Genomic DNA, 20305 nt, shown 5'->3' with positions numbered 1-20305 from the left:
CTGCCTACTTGTGATTTCTGTTAAATAAATAAATATTAAAAAAAAAAACCCTCTGTCCATAGTCTCTTAATGGTTCATTTCCCCCTCTGATTCCCCCGCTCTTTATTTTCCCCTTCCTTCTCCTAATGTCCTCCATGCTATTCCTTATGTTCCACAAATAAGTGAAACCATGTATCTTTCTCTGTGTGACTTATTTCACTCAGCATAATCTCCTCCAGTCCCATCCGTGTTGATGCAAATGGTGGGTATTCATCCTTTCTGATGGCTGAGGAATACTCCATTATTATTATTATGGACCAATCTTCTTCCATTCATCTGTTGAAGGGCATCTTGGCTCCTTCCACAGTTTGGCTATTGTGGACATTGCTGCTATGAACATTGGGGTGCATGTGCCCCTTTTCACTACATCTGTATCTTTGGGGTAAATACCCACACTTCTCCAAAGAAGACATATAAATGGCTAACAGACACATGAAAAAGTGCTCATCATCATTAGCCATCAGGGAAATCAAATCAAAACCACATTGAGATACCACCTTACATCAGTTAGAATGGCAAAAAATGAACAAGGCAGTTGGAGAGGTTGTGGAGAAAGGGGAGCCCTCCTACACTGTTGGTGGGAATGCAAGTTGGTGCAGCCACTTTGGAAAACAGTGTGAAGATTCCTTAGAAAGTTAAAAATAGAGCTACCCTATGACCCTACAATTGCACTGCTGGGCATTTACCCCAAAGATACTGATGCATTCATTTTATTCCAAGTTTGGACTGGACTGCCAGTCACCAGGGAAGGGGCTTTGGTTTGTTCTTTCATTGCATTCTTCTGGCAGACCCACAAAGGGGAGCATGGTGTATCCCATCCTATTCTGTACATGGAGCATCTGAGGCCCGGAGAGGTGGAGGATTTGCCTGGCATAACCAGCTGGTGTGTGGTGGAGCTGAGGCAAAGCCAGGCTGTGGGCATCAGCACAGTGGGCCGAAGAGATCAGAATCGGAGGTGCTGGCACAATTTTGCAAATTTTCTTCAAGTTTCGCTATGTTTCATGAAAAGAAAGCAAGGAAAGGAAAGGAAATGCATGGGGCTGGGCCTGGTAGCAGCTGAGAGGCTGCCCCAGTGCTAGCGTTGGGGGGGGGGGGGCCGAAGCAAGGCCTGCAGTTCCAGAGAGGAGATAGTGAAGAAGAACTCTGACAGGTGCAGGGAGAAGAGAGAGTGACAGAAAGAGCAGATGGGGTGATGGAACCTGTGATACTTCTTTTACTTGGATTTCTGGCCAACACCCTCCTTCCATCCATCCCAAGAATGTAGGTGCTAGGGAGATATTGACATCTGGGAGAATTGGGCTTCTTCTGGAGGTGGATGGGGCAGCGAGCAGGACAGAACCTATGGGGCCAGTGTCGGGAGGTCCAGGCTGCTGGTCGGGAGGGGTGATGGCCCTGCTCATGTCTGGATCCAGGAGTATCTGGGCGGGCCCGGCAAAGTGGGCCATGTCAGGGAGGCTGACAGGAGAGCCTAGGTGGGTAACCTAGTCTCAGCCAGAAGAGCTCCTGGGATTTGGGACGGGGCTTCAGCCCCAGCATTTGGGGAGATCATATATAGGCTCTTTCATAAAGAAGGTATTTAGTTTGTATTTATAGACTATACAGGAGCCATTTTAAATTTTATTTATTTATTTATTTTTAAAGGTTGTTTTTTTTTTATTGATTTTTTTTGACAGAGAGAGACATAGCAAGAGAGGGAACAGAAGCAGGGGGAGTGGGAGAGGGCGAAAGAGGCTTCCCACTGAGCAGGGAGCCCAACATGGGGCTTGATCCAGGACCCCGGGATCATGACCCAAGCTGAAGGCAGACGCTCAATGAGTGAGCCACCCAGGCGTCCCGCAATTTTTTATTTTAAAAATAAAAAAATCCTTCTTCCTGTTGGCGGTGAGAGGATGCCCTGGGAGATGGAACAGACTAGAATTCAGACCCCAGCATAGTGATCTTAGGCAGGCCTGGCGTCCTCTCTGCGCTTCAAATTTCTTATCTGTGAAATAGGAGTTCCTGTCTCACAGCTCCAGGGGACTGGGTCTGAAGGATAAAAATGAGATGCTACTTACAGAATGTTAGCATGGATCCTCAGATCCAGGCAAGTAGATGTTTAAGAAACCCTAGGTGTTGCGATTGTATTTGTGGCTTGGTTGGCTCTTGGCTGGTGGGGGTGGGGATGGGGGTGGGGTTACTCCAAGCCACATAGGAAGGGCGAGGCTGCTCCCAGTGCCTTCAGCTGCACAGACTCAGGAAGGTCTCCGTTGACCTAGAGAAGGTGACATTCCCGGGAAGCAAGGCGCAAGGAGGCGCAGGATTTCCCCCGACGTAAGAAAAGGGGAGGAGGCATTCCAGGCGTGGGTCTTGCAGGAACCAAGCCTAAAGGTCTGGAAGTATCTGACAAGCTCCGGGGTTGTGAGGAGATGGGTTTGGCAGGCAGAGGAGGAGGGAAACGCAGCAGGAAAAGGCTGTAGGACCAATGGTTAGGAGAGCCCAGAATCCCGTATAAATTGCCCAGGCTTTGTCCTTGAGGTAGCTGCTGGCCCCGGGGGGCTTGTTTGTTTGCTTGTTTTTAATTATCAGGAAGATCAGTTAATTTAAATATAGCCAGGTATGCGAAGATATAAATCATCCAACTTACTAAAAAATTGTATTCCAAACAATCATTTGTACATTTTGGAGAACTCGGAATACATTTTTCCTCATAGAGATGATATGCATGATTGAATTCCCAACTAAACCCCAATATTTTTATTCTCAAAATAGAGGTAAAATACCATCTACTTAAAGTAGAGTTGTTGTAGAAGGTCCTATTGCGTTGTTCTGTTTCATTGTCCTGAGTCCTGCACCCAGGGACTTTGTAACCCAGGGAGGGCCATGGTTGGATCAGGAGCTAGAAAGTGCTGTCTGGAGGCCGACTGACTGGGGGTGGAGAAGAGACAGAACAGAGGCAGGGGGCCTGGTGGGGGAAGCCGGGTCCTCTCTGGGATAGTAACTGAAGAGCCTCAATGGAGGCAGTGTGGTTGGGGGGGATGAGGTGCAGTGTCCAGAGACATTTCAGGGGACAGATAGCATGCCTCTGATGATGGTGGGTGTGGGTGGGGTGAAGGAGGGTGTCAGAGAGCCTGAGGTCTCCATCCTCTGACAGCTCTCACTCTGGACGCTCCGGGATGCACCTGAGTCTGCCTTCCAGGGAGTAGGTAAGCCTTTGTCATTCAGGAGATGCCATTCTGAGGGAATGAAGCAGATTTTTTAAAAATGTAAGCAATGAAGCCATAGCAAGGAGGCAGGAGAATTTGCATCACCTACCACATACTTCCCATCCCCAAATAGCTTTTGCGTTCTCTCCTTTGCGTTCTCTCGTTCAGGCCACACAGCATTCTCAGAATTCTCCCATGGTGCCCAAGGGGGCCCTCTCCAGGCACAAAGCCAGCCTGTCCCCAGCATGCCACACACACACACACAGGACTCAATAAATGTTGGGGAGAGATGATCATAAGCCTTGTGCTCTTTGTCTCTCTTTCAGAATGTGACGTTGGTGCTTCTAAAGCTGTGGTCAACGGGCTGGCGCCAGGTAGCAATGGGCAGGACAAAGGTAAGCACTTGCGGGGAAGCCCGGCTGGCTGTCATGAAGCAGTTCTAGAAGGCATGGAGTGTGTGGGGCCTGGGCCGCTCCCAGTACAAGCAGTCACTGGCTGCACTGGGCTGTGAACCGGAGACCTGTCTCCCATGCCGACCTTGAGAGTGAGAGCACTTTCTTGCCTCTCATGGGTCCGAGGCTGCTCTTTCCCACTGTGAAGTCACATGGTAAAACCTGTCCCTCATTCACAGGATGTGGATAACAACAGGTCAAGTACACCAAGCGAGGACTTCGCCTGGTGCAAATGGCATTTATCAGCCTGGAGTCTCCCTTACCACTCCCTTACCTGGAGTGGCTGTAAATAGTGACCCGATCCCAGCCTTGACCCAGAGGCAAGAACCTCTGATTGCTGAAATCAGTTACTTCTGTGGCATTAGTTTCATGTGTGTCCTCGGTTTTCAGTTTTTAAAAATTTTAGGACAAAAGATTTAAGTGGGAAGTGAGTGACGGGTAAGATGACCGTTGAGGCCCCATGTGCCTTGTGCTCTCTCCTCCTCAGCCTCTCAACAGCTGCCCAAGTGGCCAGGGCTCCCATGTCACTTCTGCAGGGCGGCCTGGGCCGAGTGATGAGGTATGGGCTCGTGTCCCGGTTCTGCTCACGGACGGACATCTCGGGAGGTCCACTGTTTTTATGCGTGTGCGTCCCCTTAGCTAGAAAATGAGGAAATGAGATGTTCTGCGATGTTTTATTCCTGCTTCAGATTCTGGGTTTTACTGATTCCATCCTTGCTCGTGCTTCTAAATTTTATGGTCTCAAAGAGAGGGGGCAAAGGTCCTGTTATTGGGCAGTCAGGTCAGAACGCACCGTCTCTCACAGAGTAATTTCGGAATGTGACCTGTTTGGCCTTTGTAACTTCCATCTGGTTCAGCCAAGTATTCCTCTTGAGACAGGGCCAAGTGCGAAGTCGGGGGTGGTGGGGGGAGCAGCAGGGAAGGGAAGGTGCGGAGCCCGGCAGGAGCTGGGGGATGGGGGCCCAGGTAGTTTCGGGGTCGGTTCCTCTGTGGCCCTTGCCTCCTTGCTTCCCTCCCTGACCCCCCTTCTCCACTCCTAGTGTGGGACGTGTCCTCAGGGACTTGGGCGATCTTGGCTAAGTTACACTGAGGGGGTGTTAGAGGGCAGTGAGGCCGTCAGCCCCGTCCCTGTGGCTGATGTCCTCCCCGGAGCAGACGTCAGGGCTGTGGGCGAAGGCGGCAGGTGGGCATGGCGTCTACTCTCCACTCAGTAAGATGCAGCGCTCGTATGGAAAGGAGGCAGCACATGTCACCTGAAGGTCGTCGTGGTGGCCTGGGGAAGTCACTGAGCCATGGGCCAGGACAGCTGAGCTCCAGCCTCTTCCCTGAGGAGCTGGATGACTCTGAGTCGCACCGAGCCTCTTGCTTCTTCCTCTGTGAGAGGTAGCTGGAGTCTCCCACCAGCCAGTCTCCCACGTGGTCATAAGGAGCAGACAGTGGGCTCGTCGTGCGAGCGGGTTTGTATCTCCGTATGTGCAGCATGCTTGTTACTGTCTACTTAGTTATCAGTGGCCATGTGCTGTGTGACTGCCTTACGAGGCAGCAGTGTGAGGGACTGGAAGGTGAGCGCTCTGTGGCTGAGGGGACTGTCTCCCCTCCTGTCCCCTGACTGGCTCACCAGCGTGATACTGATGCACTAGTGACGGTCTTGCTTCCCCAGCAGCCCTTATCCCCCAGTTATTACATAGATATGGGGCCAGAAGATGTCTGAGTGGGCTCAGTGGGGTGACCTGGCACCATAGGGCCTGAGCTCCATCTCTGCTTGCTCCCACTGGAGAGGCAGGGGGAGGGGAGGCTCCCCTGCACGTGGTACGAAGGGGAGTTTGGGAATGTGCTACCTCTGAGGCTCTAGGATCTGGGGCAGGGGGGGCTGGGGACGACTTCAGAGGGAGAAGCAGGGGAGTCCAGCACATGAGGACAGCTGCCCTGGCCATGTCCTGGGCTGTTCTGCTAGCTCTCCGATGGCCTGCCTGGGGGTCAGCATCCTGGACTGTGGACGTGGGTGCTGCCCGGAATCTTGAGTGTGCGTTGGATGCCTGGCAGCCTCCTGTCCAGGACAGCCTGGGTTTAAGCTAGACCCTCTGCTGCCCAACACATGGAGGTTCTGATTTGCTCAGGGACAGGGGCCCATGGTGGTCAGAATAGGCACAGGAAGGACCCCAGAAGTTGTGATGGTGGGGAGGCAGCTCACCAGCGTGTTCCCTTCCCTCCTGCACTCATCAGGGGCCCAAGGAGGGAGTTCTCCTCCTCTCAGCCCTGCCACCAGCACAGACACCCCAGTATTCTCCCAGGGGCCCCTCGGACCCTAAGTGCTCTCCCCTTCTGCTGTGTGCCAGGCCATTCGCGTGTCTGGAAACCTCTTTGTCCGGAGCCTTGGCACGTTCCTGGTGTGGCAGGAGGTGCAGACAAGCACTGACCAACTGTGTATAGGGGACGGGGCGGGGGGGGGGGGGGGGGGGGACGGGGGAGGGGCTCTGCCATCTTGGCGGGGACTCCGGAGAGAGAAGGCAGGCTGTTTGAGACGACCACATCTACTGCTCTTCCCATTGTTCTTCTCGTGTGGGCGACTTCCTCCTGTTGTCCCTGCCCAGTTCCTCAGCTGCCTGAGTGTTTCCCAAATGTCCTTTCTGGATGCACCATTTACCCTTTTGTGTTTTCAGCAACTGCCGACCCTTTACGTGCGCGCTCTGTTTCTGCTGTTAAAATAATTCCCGTGAAGACAGTGAAAAGCTCTTCAGGCCTGGTATTCCCTCCAGGTATCTCTCCTTGGGTTGGTTTCTTTTTTCTTTTTTCAATTATTAGCAGATCATGCATGGTTTTCCTTCCTTTCCTTCTAACAAAGACTTGGAGGCTTAACTCTTGCATGTTTAGGGGCTCTTCCCTCTCATGTCCTTAGCTGGTTTCCTTTCTTATTGTGCACGCGCTCACGCGCGCGCGTGTGTGTGTGTGTGTGTGTTTCTCCTGGGAGCTAGTGAGTCTGGAGAAGTACTGGCAGATGCCTTGCCTGTCCTCTCTTTAGGAGAAGGGTCAGTCCAGAGGCACGGGGCTCTGGTACATGGGGTATGTGATACGTGGAGGTGCACATGGTACCTGGCTCTCCCTGGGGGCTTTCAGCTCCCAGTACTTTATTTAAAACTTCAGTCTCCCGAGAATTAATGTGCCTACACAGGGAGCCTGTGAGTTGGGCTGAACTTGAAGCAGGTGCTTTAGATGCCAATCCTAGATGCTCCACTGTGCTCCCCAGCCCCCGAGTTCACCTGCAGCCCCTTCCTGCCATTGCTCTCCAACCAAGGGTGCTGGTCGGGTCCCGGCTTGGACACACGGCTTCCTTCTGTGTGGAATGGCACAAGTCAGGCCCCAGCGGTACTTTGCCCCAGTGGCACGCTCTGGCCTTGGGATGATCTGGCTGGGCCTCCAGGAGCCTGGGACAGGCTGGATCTGTCATTTTGCAGCTCCTCCCTTCTGAAAGGACCAAGAATCCATTTTCCCAGTGCTTTGCATTCGATGGGAAGAGGTGCTGATGGGGCAGATGTGTTCTCCTCTGTAACACCAGTGGTCGTTCCGTGCAAGTTGCTGGAGAGGCTGCTGGACTGGAAAGGAGGAGAGAGGAGGCCGTACCTCTCGCTGTCCTGGTGTGGGAATGGGGAGGAGGGGACATGCACCTCCATCTTGCCCATCGCCCGCCTGAAGTCTTACCCCATAATCCCAGTCTTGACAATTTTAGGTCAGAGATCCAGGCTGTGCTCTGAGCAATTTGAAAAACTGTACTGTGGCATTCAGTTCAGCTGAGCTGAATGGAAGGAAACCTGTGCCTTCTAGAACTGTGTGATTTATGTCAGTTTCTTGACTCCTCATCCCTGATATTTCTAGAGGATGAGCGTCCAGATCTTTGGAATCCTGTTTTGAAGTCCTTCTCAATGGAATTCGGAAAGATGCCCCTGAGGGTGCTCTTAGGCCATTGTGAACTGTAGGAAAGATCAGGGCCCAGAGAAGACTCAGTGGGGGGCACAGTGAACACTGTTCACTGAAGGATTGGGTGCTTCTTGTCATTTTCTTTGGTGTGAATTTTCTTCGTTAAGTTTGGAGTGTGAGGCTCTCGCCCGTGATCTTTCGCTCCAGGCGGCATATCCTGTCTTCATTTTAAGGGTCTTGCCTTATGGTTAGAAGATTTTCTTTTCCTTTTTCCACTGGAGAACTGCAGGGAGGATGATTCTTCCTCAGAACAACTTGATTCTTCCCCCGAACAACTGATGTTTCCAGCTTGCTCTTTCATAAGAAGGATGGTCTGGAAGCTGGAGAAATCTCTCATCAACTCTTTCTTGAATTGTTCCCTACTCATTGGTCAGAAGTCTACTCACCAACCTAAGCCTCGTCTAATGAAAGGAATTAACCTGCTTTCATTTTGAAATGTTTTCAGCTGATAATTATAACTCACACAGAACTCACTGTTGCCTCCATTCTCCCTGAACCTCATGATGCGTGGTAAACCTCCGGAAATGGGAGTCGTGTCTCTCCTCCACCCATAAATTAATTCTCATTGACCATCACATTGACCATAAGACTTGGCGTGGCTGTAAGCAGGTTCATCTCATTCCTTGGCTGTTATGAGTTGCTAACTGACTGTTGCTTTAATCCTGCAAGAGCCACGGATTCAGGCTTCTCTTTTGCATCTTTCCTTTTCAGACATGGATCCTACAAAAATCTGCACGGGGAAGGGAGCGGTGACTCTCCGGGCCTCGTCTTCCTACAGGGAAATCCCGAGCAGCGGCCCCACAAGCCCTCAGGAAACCCCGCAGCATGAGAGCAAGCCAGGTGTGTGACCCCGGTGCCTAGGGGAGGGGCTCAGAGTCCCTTTGGGAGGGAGAGAGGCCCTTGTGCTCCTGCTCGGGAGGGCGTGCATTCACCAGCTGTCTCCGAGTCTCGCACAGGTCCCTAGAGCAGCCAGCAGCTTGTTCCATCTGGGCTGTGCCCTGAGCTAACACGTGCTCACTTGTTTCAGGCAGGGGCGAGGCAGTGGGCCCCACTTGGTTAGCCTGTGACCAGGGAGATGAGGAGAAACCTCATCACAGCCCGGTGGCCCTGCAGACCACATTCTTGAGGGCAGAGGCTGTGTGGGAAGGGAGTGGTGAGATGGGCTAAAGGTTAGGTTTCTCAGAGACCATCCGAGATGGCTGTAAGTGGCCAAGCAGGGCTGGGGCGGTGGAGGCAGGGAGGAACCAGGGGAGCTTGGGAAATGCAGGTGCCTGACTGACCTGGCTCCCAGAAAGAGGAGGGGGGCAGGGCTCAGGCCTGGGGAGGCCGCCTGGCAGCTGAAGCAGCAGGATCAGAAGAGCCTTTCCAAGGCCACTGCACCCTGGGAGCACCGGGAGCCCAAAGAAGAAGCCCATCTGCAGCCCATCTCCCATCCGGCTCCACCATTCGGGGTGTCTAGAGAGTGGCGTTGAGACCTGGGACTTCGGAACCCGATAGATCTGTGTTCGTATCTGTGGCCGTGCAGCTGTGGACAGGACATTCTCTGTCCCGGCCCTAGTGGTGTCCTCTCGAGAAAGGGCTTGATAGTTGCACCCGTCTCATAGCATTACTGTGAGCGTGGAGTGTGTGAAGGTGTTGCACCTGCGTAGTGGCATGGACTGAGCCATCAGAGGTCAACCGCTATTAGTAGGTTATGACTGTGATTACTGTGACCGCTCTAGAGAGGGTTTTCCAGAGCTCCCCAAGTGTTCTGGGAGTTAAGAAACACTGAAGTTTCCCAGGGACAGCTAGCTGAGGGTGGGGCAGCCCCGGCCCCCTCACCCCCCAATCCACTCCACAGGGTGCTGGTTCTCACACCTGAGCTGCATCAGAATCACCTGGAGTGAAAGGCCAGGATGCTGGGCCCCAGGCTGGGGCTTTAGGATTTATGGTTATTCCCACTGACAGGTCTGAAGTAGAGTCTGAGGGTTTGTATTTCTGACAAATTCCCAGTCATGCTGAGATGCTGCAGGTCCAGGGATCACATCTGAGAGCTATTGCTGGAGGGAAGGGGACTTTTCTTTCCATCCTAAAGGAAATGGAGAGGGCGCCTGGGTGGCTCAGTGGGTTAAAGGAAATGGAGGAAGAAAAGGAGTGAGGGTGAAGACCACTTCCTTGGGACTGAAGATAAAATGAGGTGAGGCACGCAGACTCCTGGGTGCAGTGGGGAGCACCCCCCCCCACCTTGTGATGAGATGGAAATCTGAAGGAAGGGGCCAGTCAGTGGCCAGGCATCTTGGAAACTGACTTCCTGTCCCAGCCGCCTAGAACTAGCGCCAAGGCAGATGCCTGAGGACAAAGCCAGGCTAGGGTTTGAGCACGAGACTCATTCTGGTAATGTCGTGCCTTGTGGAGAGCTGCTTTCTCCCTGGTCTCAGGGAAGGCATAAGTGGCCTCCAGCACTATAGGCTGAAAGTCGCTTCTTGGCCCTACGTCCCTCAACCTATACCGGCCTTTGCCCCCCTGCAGTCTGCCACTTTAGCCTCCTGGAAAGGTGAGGCCGAGGAGTGAAAGCATAACGCATTTCTTCCTAAGGCTAGCTTCATCCAGCCTCTCCTGGCCTACCTGGGAAGATCCAGCTCCCAAGGATGTTTGGGGAAGAGAGAATCCTCAGGGATAATTGAAAGAAAAAGACCGTACCTACAGCCCGTGGCTCAATAAAATGACCTTAATCAAGTGCAGGGCCCTACCGCTGGGGGAATTAGCAGGGTGAGTGGGAGGAGAGGGTCCTGGAGCTCCCCCTCCTGGTTGTTGGGTGGCATTAACACACAGCGCTGACTGGTCTCCTGTGGGCTTGGATTTACAGGACCTTACGGTGATTTGAGCACTTTTAGGAAGCTCTCTATCCTCCGAATAATTCTAGATCTTATAAATTCTGACAGCTAATTTGGGTGAAGGAATATCTTGTGTTAAAATGCGAATACACTGAAGAATTAAGGGAGAGCTGTCGGTCATACATACCTCTACAGTAAATCGATCTTAGATTATTTTCCTCCTGGTAAGTGGAGATCATTGACTCCCAAGTCGCAAACATTCATTTAGCATCATCTGTGTGCAGGGCACTGAGTAGTCCGTGGGAACTGTGGTGAGAAACAGGGAGAAGGGAAGGAAAAGCAGCATAATTCTGGGTGCTTCAGATGAAGACAGAAGTCTGTTTACTGTAAGAGTCAGGCGTGGGCTGCTAGTCCTCTGTCGTGCTTTCCGAGGTAAAGTATGAAGGGCCTGGGCAAGATTGTATTGACTTCCAACATGCTCTGGGACCTTGGGAACTTTGGGGAATTAACCTGACACAAACAGAATCCCATTCACCAAGGACAGATTCAAGATTACATCCCAGGGCAGTTTGGGTGAAAGGCACAAGCTGGGTTTGGGTAGAGGGAAGAGTACCAAAGAGGCTGAAATGAGTTAACGCTGCTGTTAACTTGAAGAAGGATGGGGCTCTAGAGATGGGACCTTCCAGCTGGAGATCCTGTCCTCTTACAGTACTGCTCACTGGCCAGTGTCCTGCTGGCGCCTGACTGTCTGTGTCCGTGTGGTTCCCAGCCCTCTTCTCATCCCTCTCAGCTCCGTGAACCTGAGCCTCTGGATGGCAACTTGCTTCCTCACCCTGCCCCCCCTCCCCGGCCCCAGTCTCCAGTTTTGTCCCAGAGCCTGGGAGTCCCTGCGCCTCGACAGGCAGCCAGGTCCAGCCCAGACACAGCCCAAATATGAGGCAACAGGTGTCTCCTCCATGCTTCCTCCTCTTAGTGCCCTCCCAGACAGCTGATGTCAGGTAGCGTCCACTCTCTCCCTTATCACTGGGGCCAGCGTCTGTCCCTGAGCTGCTCCGTCTGCCTCCTCAATGCCTCGCTCCCTGGCTTTACCACCACCTTCCCTCCCTGCAGGCCCGCAGGTTGCTGAGCAGTTGCCCAGACTGGAAGCTCCAGGCTTGTATTACTGCCCAGCACCTTCTTTGCTTACGTGACCCATTGACACCCCCATTTCAGACGCATCTCCTGTTCCTTGTCCTTGCTTCACCTCCCTCGTCCTGTGAGACATGGTCTAGTTTCGTAGTGACACAGCCCTCTGTCAAGGCTCAGCTTCGCCACTTACCATCTTTGTGATGTGGGCGACTCGTTCAACCTCCGCGAGCGTCAGTTTCCTCATCTGTGACATGGAAGGACCTCAGTAGAGGTGCTGGAGTCCAGTGAGCTCCTTCACGCCAAGATTCAGCACCCAGCCGGGCACACTGCAGGTTTTCTTTGATGGCAGCTCCTATGGCAGTTGTGCACGTCCGGAGGCCTGGGAAAGCCTTCCCATAATTTTAGCTAGAGGCCGTGAATGCAGTGGGAATGAGGAATGGGGGCCAGGGTGGATGTGCGTTTCGAAGAGCGAAGTGGCAGGACCCCGTGTGGTATGTGTGAGGAGCATGGAGAGGTGGGACTCCCTGCTGCCTCCCCTGTGTGACCGGGAGAGTGGCTGTGGTGTTCATGGAGACAGTGGTTTATGAAGGGAGAGAAAGGGATGTTGAATTCCATTATTTGCCACACTGAGTTTCGAGGCAAGGGCAGGACTTCTAGGAGGAAGTTTTTAACAGACACTTGGAAATTCAGAGTTCGGGGTGTGGATTTGGGAACCACGTGCATCCAGATGAACACTGGGAGGATGGAGGTCCTTTCTGAGGTGGAGTGAGATCGAGCCTGTGGACGAGCCCTTGGACTTGCCCAGTTTAAACCCACCCTCCAGACTCCGGCCCTCAAGTGGTAGCTTAACACTGGATCACCAGCCACGGCTTCCTGACCAACCTCCTAAACTCTGAATGTGGACCTTCATTTTTGGATCAGAAGCATCTGGAAAGAACTGCAGTAATCTTAGTGCTGACTCCCATTACCTTATCCCTGCTTCTTGATATCATTTGCCTGGCCAGGTGTGGGTATTGGCTCTTTTGGCTCAGGGTAACATGTCCCCAGGTCAGGTGTTAGTTACTCTAGAAGAGACAGGGAGCCCAGTGCATTGCTGGGTATGACGTGGAGCTTCCTGTCTAGTATAGCCCAAAGACCATCAATCCCTGTGTTCTGACCCACAAGCCAAAATCCAGTTCACCCCTTCCATTTGTGTTAATTCTGTGCAGTTTGCTTCAGTCCTTCCTGCCTGGTCCTTACCACATTGTTAGCTTTGGAACTGTACCAGCACGTTTTCTCTGGTTTGACTCTCAGGTTTGCACTCTAGAAATGGCAGTAGCAAAAAGTTATCATGAGAAAATTGACATGGGACCAGTTAAAGACTCTCTTTACCCCCAATAACTCAGAATCCTCCTTATGAATGCCTGTGCAAGAATGACTGCCAAAGTAAGAAGTCGGAAGGAAAAGTTTCCATAAGAGAACACCCTCACTTTTGTTTTTAAAGATTTTTTTTTTAAATTTATGAGGGAAGGAAGGGCAGAGGGAGAGGATGAGAGAGAATCCCAAGCAGACTCCTTGCTGAACATGGAGCCCAACATGGGGCCCAGTCTCACAGCCCTGAGATCATGACCTGAGCTGAAATCAAGAGTCACATGCTTAACCAACTGAGCCACCCAGGAGCCCTGAGGATACCCTCACTTCCCTTTTTTTGTTTCTTATTTCATATTTTATTGGACTGATGTACATTTCACCATTTCTGAGACATAAAGCTAACATAGGACTAAGAATGTAGATGGGAAAGGGTGGGAAGCCATCCACAAATTTGGCCAAACTAGAAACGTACATAATCTTTTGGGTTGGAATCAAGGGAAAAACCTACTCGGAGCTGAAGGAAGGTCTTTGGTTTCTATCAAGAGTCTCTTAAGGGCTCTGTTAGTAAAAGGGTCAGCTTATGGAAAACTCCCAAATTCCCCAAAACCCCATTAGGCAGGAGAAATGGGCAAGACAGAAGGACTTGGGTTGTGGTCTGTGGGAGGGACGGCTGGGCTGACAGCCACAGCTTGGGCCCAGGACTTGGAGGTAGGAGGCTGGAAGTCTAGAGGCAGAGGCAGAGGTTAGTGCCTTCACCCGAAGCCCGGGCTTCCCAATCGATCTCTAGGATGCAGATGCTCCCCTCAGATAAGGAACACCCTCACTTCTGACACCAAATACTAGGTGAAGGGATTCTCAAAACTACCCTTGGGTTTCATGATTTGCTAGGACTCCAAGAACTCATTGAAAGCTATTATACTCATGGTTGTACTCATGGTTGTGGTTTATTACAGGGAGAGGATACAGATTAGTATCAGCCAAGAGAAGAAGCCCAACATGGGCTCTAAGGAAGAACCAAGCATGGGCCTTTTATTGACCTCTCTAGGGAGTCAGGATGCATTAGTTCCCAGCACTGAGGTATGACAGTATGTTCCAAGTATTGTCAACCAGGAAGTTCTCCTGAGCTGTTGTGTCCAGAATTTTTATCCATTGCTCCCATAGCTGATCCTCACTCTCCAGTCCATTAGGAGGCTGAGATTTTGATGGCTCAGAGCGCCCCCCCCCCCAAAGTCACGTTATTGATCTGGCACAAAGACCGCATTGGGATGACATTCCAATGGTTTAGAGATTAACTACCAGAAGTCAGAAAGCAAAGTCAGACCTCTTTTGGGGTAAGGTTGTTCTTTATCACACAACTAGAATAAAAGAAATAAACACAAATGAGATTTGGAACACTATTAGGCCCACTTTGAACACATCCTCTAATTCTTGGATACTCTGCTGGACCATGTGGAATCTGACCCAGTTGTCCTGAGATCCCAAGAAGAACTGATCAGCAGCACAACTTTAAAGTTGACCAAAATGAAATTAGCACAGAATGAGATAAAAGAACATATCAGGAGACTGTGGCCACAGGCCACAAAAGGTTATGTGTAAAGAAGAGATAGAGGAAAAGATAAAAGAAATTATACTTGTCCTGGAAAGACGGAGTCTCTTCAGGGCTGCAAAACCTATCTAGAATCCAACTTTCCTAGGCCTTCCTCCCCTTCCAGGAGCGGTGAGGTAACGCTTTGTGAAAGAAGCATTTTTGACAGCCTCCTCAACCAAGAGTTAATAATTGATAATTATGTACATCAGGCCTCACCTGCTGCACTCAGGTCCAAATGGCTGTGAGCCACTGCCCACCTCGAAAGTTCAGAAGACGAGGTAACAGGATGATGATGTTGGGAATTCAGGCCTCCTTTGGTAAGGAAGAGAGGAATGCCCAGAGAGGTCCTGGGAACTGCCTTTTCTGGGGCAGGGAGAGGGGAACAGTTTTAATGACTTGGAATAAGACGAAAAAGAGGGTTGATCCCAAGGATATTATGTTCTCAAAGCTATTTATCGAATAGCCGCTGTCAACAGCTCTGACTTATTTCTCTGTGTGGGGAATCTTTTCTTCCTTATGCTTTGGAGTCCAGGTTGACTAAAGCACTTGCTTCACGCCACAGATTCCTATTTGGTCCTCATGACTCAAAAGAAGCAGACAAGCCCCCCTTTCCTAGGCAAAGCTGTCCTTCGCTGCGGGATGTGCAGTTAGCAAGGACTTGGACTGGGCCGTCTGATGCCAGAATGGCAGTCCCTTCACGACCAGTGCTGTGGAGGGACAGACATCTGTTTCTCGGCGCCACCAGAATAGACGCAAACCAACCAAAAACTAAAGAGCACGCGAAACAATGTGCCGCCACATCCATGTAGAACGCCCGCGTCCTTCACGGGGTAACCCCTTGCTCCAAACCATTGAGGTTCAGTATGTGTGTCGATCTAACACATTGGATGGGATGACTTGACAGGGGTGGACAAGAGAGAACTTAGAAAGGAAGACAGAGCAAAAGTCGATGGATACAGGGGGTGGGGACCACGGTCACATTGTGTCACCTAGTGGTTGAGGGCCTGCCATGTGGAGGGCAATCCCTGGGCCAGGAACCTGGATGGATGCTATAACAGTGAGTGTTAAAAATGGTCATTTTTAGGATCCTCCACATGCCTGATCTCTGGATCTTCAGCAAGCCTGTGAGGTGTCCATGGAGTAAAGATCTTACTTCATAGATGAGAAAAAGGAAATGCACAGTGGTTGGCAGCCTGCCTCCAGTCGCAGGAGCCAGTACATTGCAGTAATGTGCATGGAACTCAAGTCCTGTAGAGTCCCCAGCTGTGTGATCGGAAAGAGGAGACAACCTGTGGATTGTGCGGACGGGGGTGGCAGAAATGTGAGCAGCAAGCAGCCTGCTGAAGGGGAACACAACCGAAACGTGCTGTAAAAACTGTTTTAGAGGGGAAAGGAAGCAACAATGGATACTTGAGTAGTTAAAAGTTAACAGAAAACAGTTCTCTAGAAAAAAGATGGTGGTTTTTTTTTTTTTTTAAAGATTTTATTTATTTATTTGACAGAGAGAGACAGCGAGAGGGGGAGCAGGATAGGGAGAAGCAGGCTTCCCCCCAAGCAGGGAGCCGAATGCAGGGCTTGATCCCCGGTCCCTGGGATCATGATCTGAGCCAAAGGCAGACGCTTAATGACTGAGCCACCTAGGCACCCCAGATGTTCTTTGGGTATTCCTTTTATCATGGTTTTCAAAGTGTGGACTATGGACTGGCAGCCTTAGCATCACCGGGGAAACGTGTTAGAAATGTCAAGTCCCAGGCTTTACCTCCCATCTACGGAGTGGGGAACGCCGGCAGCGGCGGGACAATCCGTTCTAGTGGGCACTCCGCTGATTCTGATGAAGCCAGACTGGTGTGCTGGGATACAGATCACCTGAAACCTTGACCTCTGCCCTTGCCTCCTGTTCCTCCACCTTTTGGCTCCCAGCACTTCCCTGGAATGTTGGTGGCTGATGGTGGGGTTGGTGGCTGACAGTGGTGGGCAGATGCCTCCCTGGATTCCGGAGACCCAGACTGATTACTTTGTGTTTCCTGGCTGTGTGATTTTGGGCAAGTCCCTTGTCCTCTGTTTCTTCATCCATGAGGTAGAAGGATCATCTCCCCCGCAGACCTGTTGGGTGACGAAATCAAATATGAAATAGGTACAAAAGTGACTAACAGCGTCTGGCACTTAGGTTGATGGTCCGTGACATTGATCGATCTCAGCTTGACACCTGGAAAGCCCACCTCTTGAGGGAGCCCCATGGAGATGGGGCTGGGGCTGTGAGAGCGGCTGTGTCCGTCTCTCTTGGAAGGTAAGAGTAGGTAGGGCACAAAGAAGGAAGTTAAGGGATGGGCTAGTTCAGGAGTTGGCAAACCGGCCTGTGGGCTAAACCCGGCCCATGCCTATCTTTGTACAGCCTATGAACTAAGAATGGTTCTTGGGAAAAAATGGATAAAAGGAAAATCACAAGAGGAATGGTATTAGATGCCTATGTTAATTATATGAAATTCAGAATTCAGGGCCCATAAATAAAAATTCTTTGGAACACGGCCACACTCATTCATGTACCTATGATCTGTGGCTGCTTTTGTGCTAGGACAGCAGGGTTGAATAGTTGCGACGGAGACCACATGGCCCACGGTGCCGAAAATACTCCCTGTCTGGCCTTTTGCGGAAAGAGTGTGCTGACCTCTGGGCTAGGTGGAGGAGAGAGCATAGACATGAGATGATGCAGAAGATGATAGCAAACACTGAGCTCTGGCAGGCCCCATGCTAAGCATTTCTCATGCATTCTGTCATTAATCCTTAGAGCAACACTCAGGAAGCCGGGGTAACATTAGCCCCACTTTTCAGATGGGAAAATAAGCTTGGAATTTGCTCAGGGTCACAGAGCCCATTGGCAGTGCATCCAGAATTTGAGCTGAGGTCCAGCTGCTTTCCCGGCCAAGCTGGTAACCCCTGCTTTGCTGCCTCTTGGTATGAGGGGGCTCTCAGATGTGCCTGGCTTGGCTGGGAGGGCGGGGTGGTAGCTGGCTACAGGGAGACAAGGGTGCCTTGTAGCATGATGAAAACTCAGGGTGATTCGATTTTAAATTGTTTATGTGGCTCATTTAAGTGGAAAGAAGAAAAGCAGACAGGGAGGGAAAAAAAAAAGTCCTTATCACAGCGAATACCTCTGGGCTTAAATCATGCTGTCCCCCCTAGCCCAGCGCCAGTCGCCACCGAAAAACTGCTTATCTTCCTCGCCCGTGTCCAGGAGCGCGGCCTGCTAATGAGGAGAGGTCATTCCGAGCCCACAGCAGGACTGGAGAAGGGGAATGGGAGTTACTAGCGACCAGGCAGGAGAGAGTTCTGTTGCCTTTTTGTCCGTAAAATAAGAATGTCAAGGAACAATTGTTTCTTCATTACTGTGAATGTGAGCCTTGTGTTCTCAAAGGTCAGCGCCTGTGAGCACATCATGGGTTAGAGTGGGTTCCTATGGTAATTAGGCCGTCGTGACTGAGGGCATTTTGTGTCTGGCAACGGGGTGCTGGAGTTTCCTCTCTCTCTGCGGTACATGCTTGTTTCCTGCAAGTGTAACCGTTTCTGTTTGCCCCCTTTTCTCTTTGTTTTCCTCCTTTCTGCACCACACGTAGTTCTGGACTCAGAGACTCCCTCAGCAGGTAGGACTTCTCTCGCATTCTTTCTGCTCCATCTTCGGCCTGGGACTTTGGTTAGAGGGGAGCAGGGAGTGTTCCTCTGAGTGAGGGGTTTCTTTCTTTTTCCCCCCCATCTCTCAGATGAGTGGAGGCTTTCTTCCAATGCGGATGCCAATGGAAACGCCCAGCCCTCCTCACTTGCCGCCAAGGGCTACAGAAGTGTGCATCCCAACCTTCCTTCCGACAAGCCCCAGGTAGGCATGTGCCCAAGGAGGGGGTTGGGACGGGTGAGTGGCACCTGTTCTTGAGTCTACACTTGGGACTTCCAGTTTGCCCGGCTAAGGGATGGGCTGGGTTCTGAGTCGCACTTTTGGCCAGCTCTGGAAAAGCTCTGTGAGGACCGGAGTGAGTGAAAAGTGGAGGGTCAAGGGTCGCAGACGCATAGGATGAAGATGGTCTCTCTATACCAGGGGACAGGGGATGTAAGCCCAGTGTTTTCTAGGTCTGAAAGGCACATGGAGATGTTCTGAAAGAGGGACTCTGTTCAGCCCTGAGTAAGGGAGAGAAGGTCTGAGCCTGTGTGTTAAAAACTCTGGAATAGGATAGTCAAGAGAAGAGTGCACTCTTGGGTTTATTCCATTAATTTCCTGTAAGAGTTCCAGCAACTCGAGCCTTTCGGATGATGGTCAGGTAGTTGCGGCCAGCCCCACCAGCAGCCCCAAGCGGGCAGACAGAAGCCCCAGCCTCCTCCACCTCACGCGAGCCTGCAGAGGAAAACCCCCTGAGGTTGGACAGCTTGGAGGAGGGATAATTTTACTCAAATCTTTCCCTAAGCTGTTTCCCTGGTCTTTCTTCCTTCCTCTCCCTGTGGCTACTCTGCCATTTCGATGATAGAATAGACCCTGTTTTAATTCAGGCGATATGTGAAGAGTGTTTTGGGGTTTGTTTTGTTTTTTTTTTTTTTACATAGGATTGTTACACAATCTTTCCGAATTCAGAAAGATTTGTGGTTTGTTTATGGTCTCATATCAACATGCTCCATGGAACGGAGCAGTACTTTGTTTTAAAGCAAGCTGTGCTGCTCAAACAAATGCGGCAGGACCATGTTCCTTGTGGGGACCACTCTCCCCTGGGCCTGTCTCCTGCGAAGGTGCTCCCAGGCCTTACAAGGAGCCTGTGGATTCCAAATGCCAGCCTGGTTGCCACCCCGCTTCTCAGTGATCCTCTGGCCCCTGTTCCTGAGGGCTGAGAATTGCACCCACTCCTGAAATGTTAACTGAGTCAGAGGTGACGTCTTCCTCTCTGCAGACCCTGTCTTTCTAGGCCTTGAGGTGTCTCTGAGCAGCCCCACTAAGCCTTCCACCCCTGCCATGCTTGTCTCCCCTTGGCATAGCCCTGTGCGTGCCAGGCCAGAGCTGCCAGCATGCCTGGCCTCCTGAGGCCTTCATGGGACACAGCTATCCAGTAAATGACTTGTCATAGTTGTTCCATTTCCGAGACCTGCCATGGTGTATAAGTGTGCTGTCCGTGGCAGACGGGCTCCTGTCTCTGCAGTCTCAGGAATGGATACAGTTGGCTCCTACCCGGGTTAGGAAATGGTGCTAATTATTCAAGGCAGATTTGGAAGCACGTCCTCCTTCTCAATCAGTGACTTAGCCCAAAGCCTTGTTCGCTGGTTCCTTTTAGCTTCTTAGACAGCTCTTCTAAAGAGATAATTTTAAAAGCATATGAAGTAAATAAAAATTCCTCTTAAATACATTTATTTACTGTAGCTTTATTGAGCATTCATTGTGTTCAGATCAGGATGTTAACCATTGCCCTTAAGGAGTTGGTAAGGGTGAGCCTTATCATAAGGGCAAACCTCCTGTAGTATCACCTATAGATAGTGTATTTTCTTTTTCTTTTTTTTTTTTTTTAATTTATTTGAGAGAGAGAGTGGGGGGAGGGGCAGAGGGAGAATGAGAGAATCCCAAGCAGACTCCCCACTGAGCATGGAGCCCCGTGCAGGGCTTGATCTCACGACCCTGAGATCACAATCTGAGCTGAAATCAAGAGTTGGATGTGCAATGGCACCACTACAGATAGTGTATTTTTTTGTCTGTCACTATCCAAAAAAAAATTTTTTTTACTGTTTTTTCGTTTTTTTTTTTTTTTTTTTTTTTTATTT

At 51.0% G+C, this 20305-nt stretch overlaps 1 protein-coding gene across 1 annotated transcript in view; it reads left to right on the top strand.

Moving 5' to 3' along the window:
* The window catches only part of LOC111145157 (sorbin and SH3 domain containing 1), a 163774-nt gene that overhangs the window by 47372 nt on the left and 96097 nt on the right, over positions 1-20305 (top strand). The window contains exons 3-6 of the mRNA XM_022499852.1: positions 3548-3616; positions 6334-6429; positions 8357-8485; positions 18280-18392. Coding sequence (XP_022355560.1) covers positions 3548-3616; positions 6334-6429; positions 8357-8485; positions 18280-18392 — 407 coding nt within the window. The remainder of the gene's footprint in view (positions 1-3547; positions 3617-6333; positions 6430-8356; positions 8486-18279; positions 18393-20305) is intronic.

The sequence above is a fragment of the Enhydra lutris genome, unplaced genomic scaffold (genome assembly GCF_002288905.1).
Source record: "Enhydra lutris kenyoni isolate GAN:26980312 unplaced genomic scaffold, ASM228890v2 scaffoldscaffold12, whole genome shotgun sequence".
Lineage (NCBI taxonomy): Eukaryota > Metazoa > Chordata > Mammalia > Carnivora > Mustelidae > Enhydra > Enhydra lutris.
The sequence above is the reverse complement of the archived record's forward strand: the minus strand, read 5'-3'. Positions and strand labels throughout refer to the sequence as shown.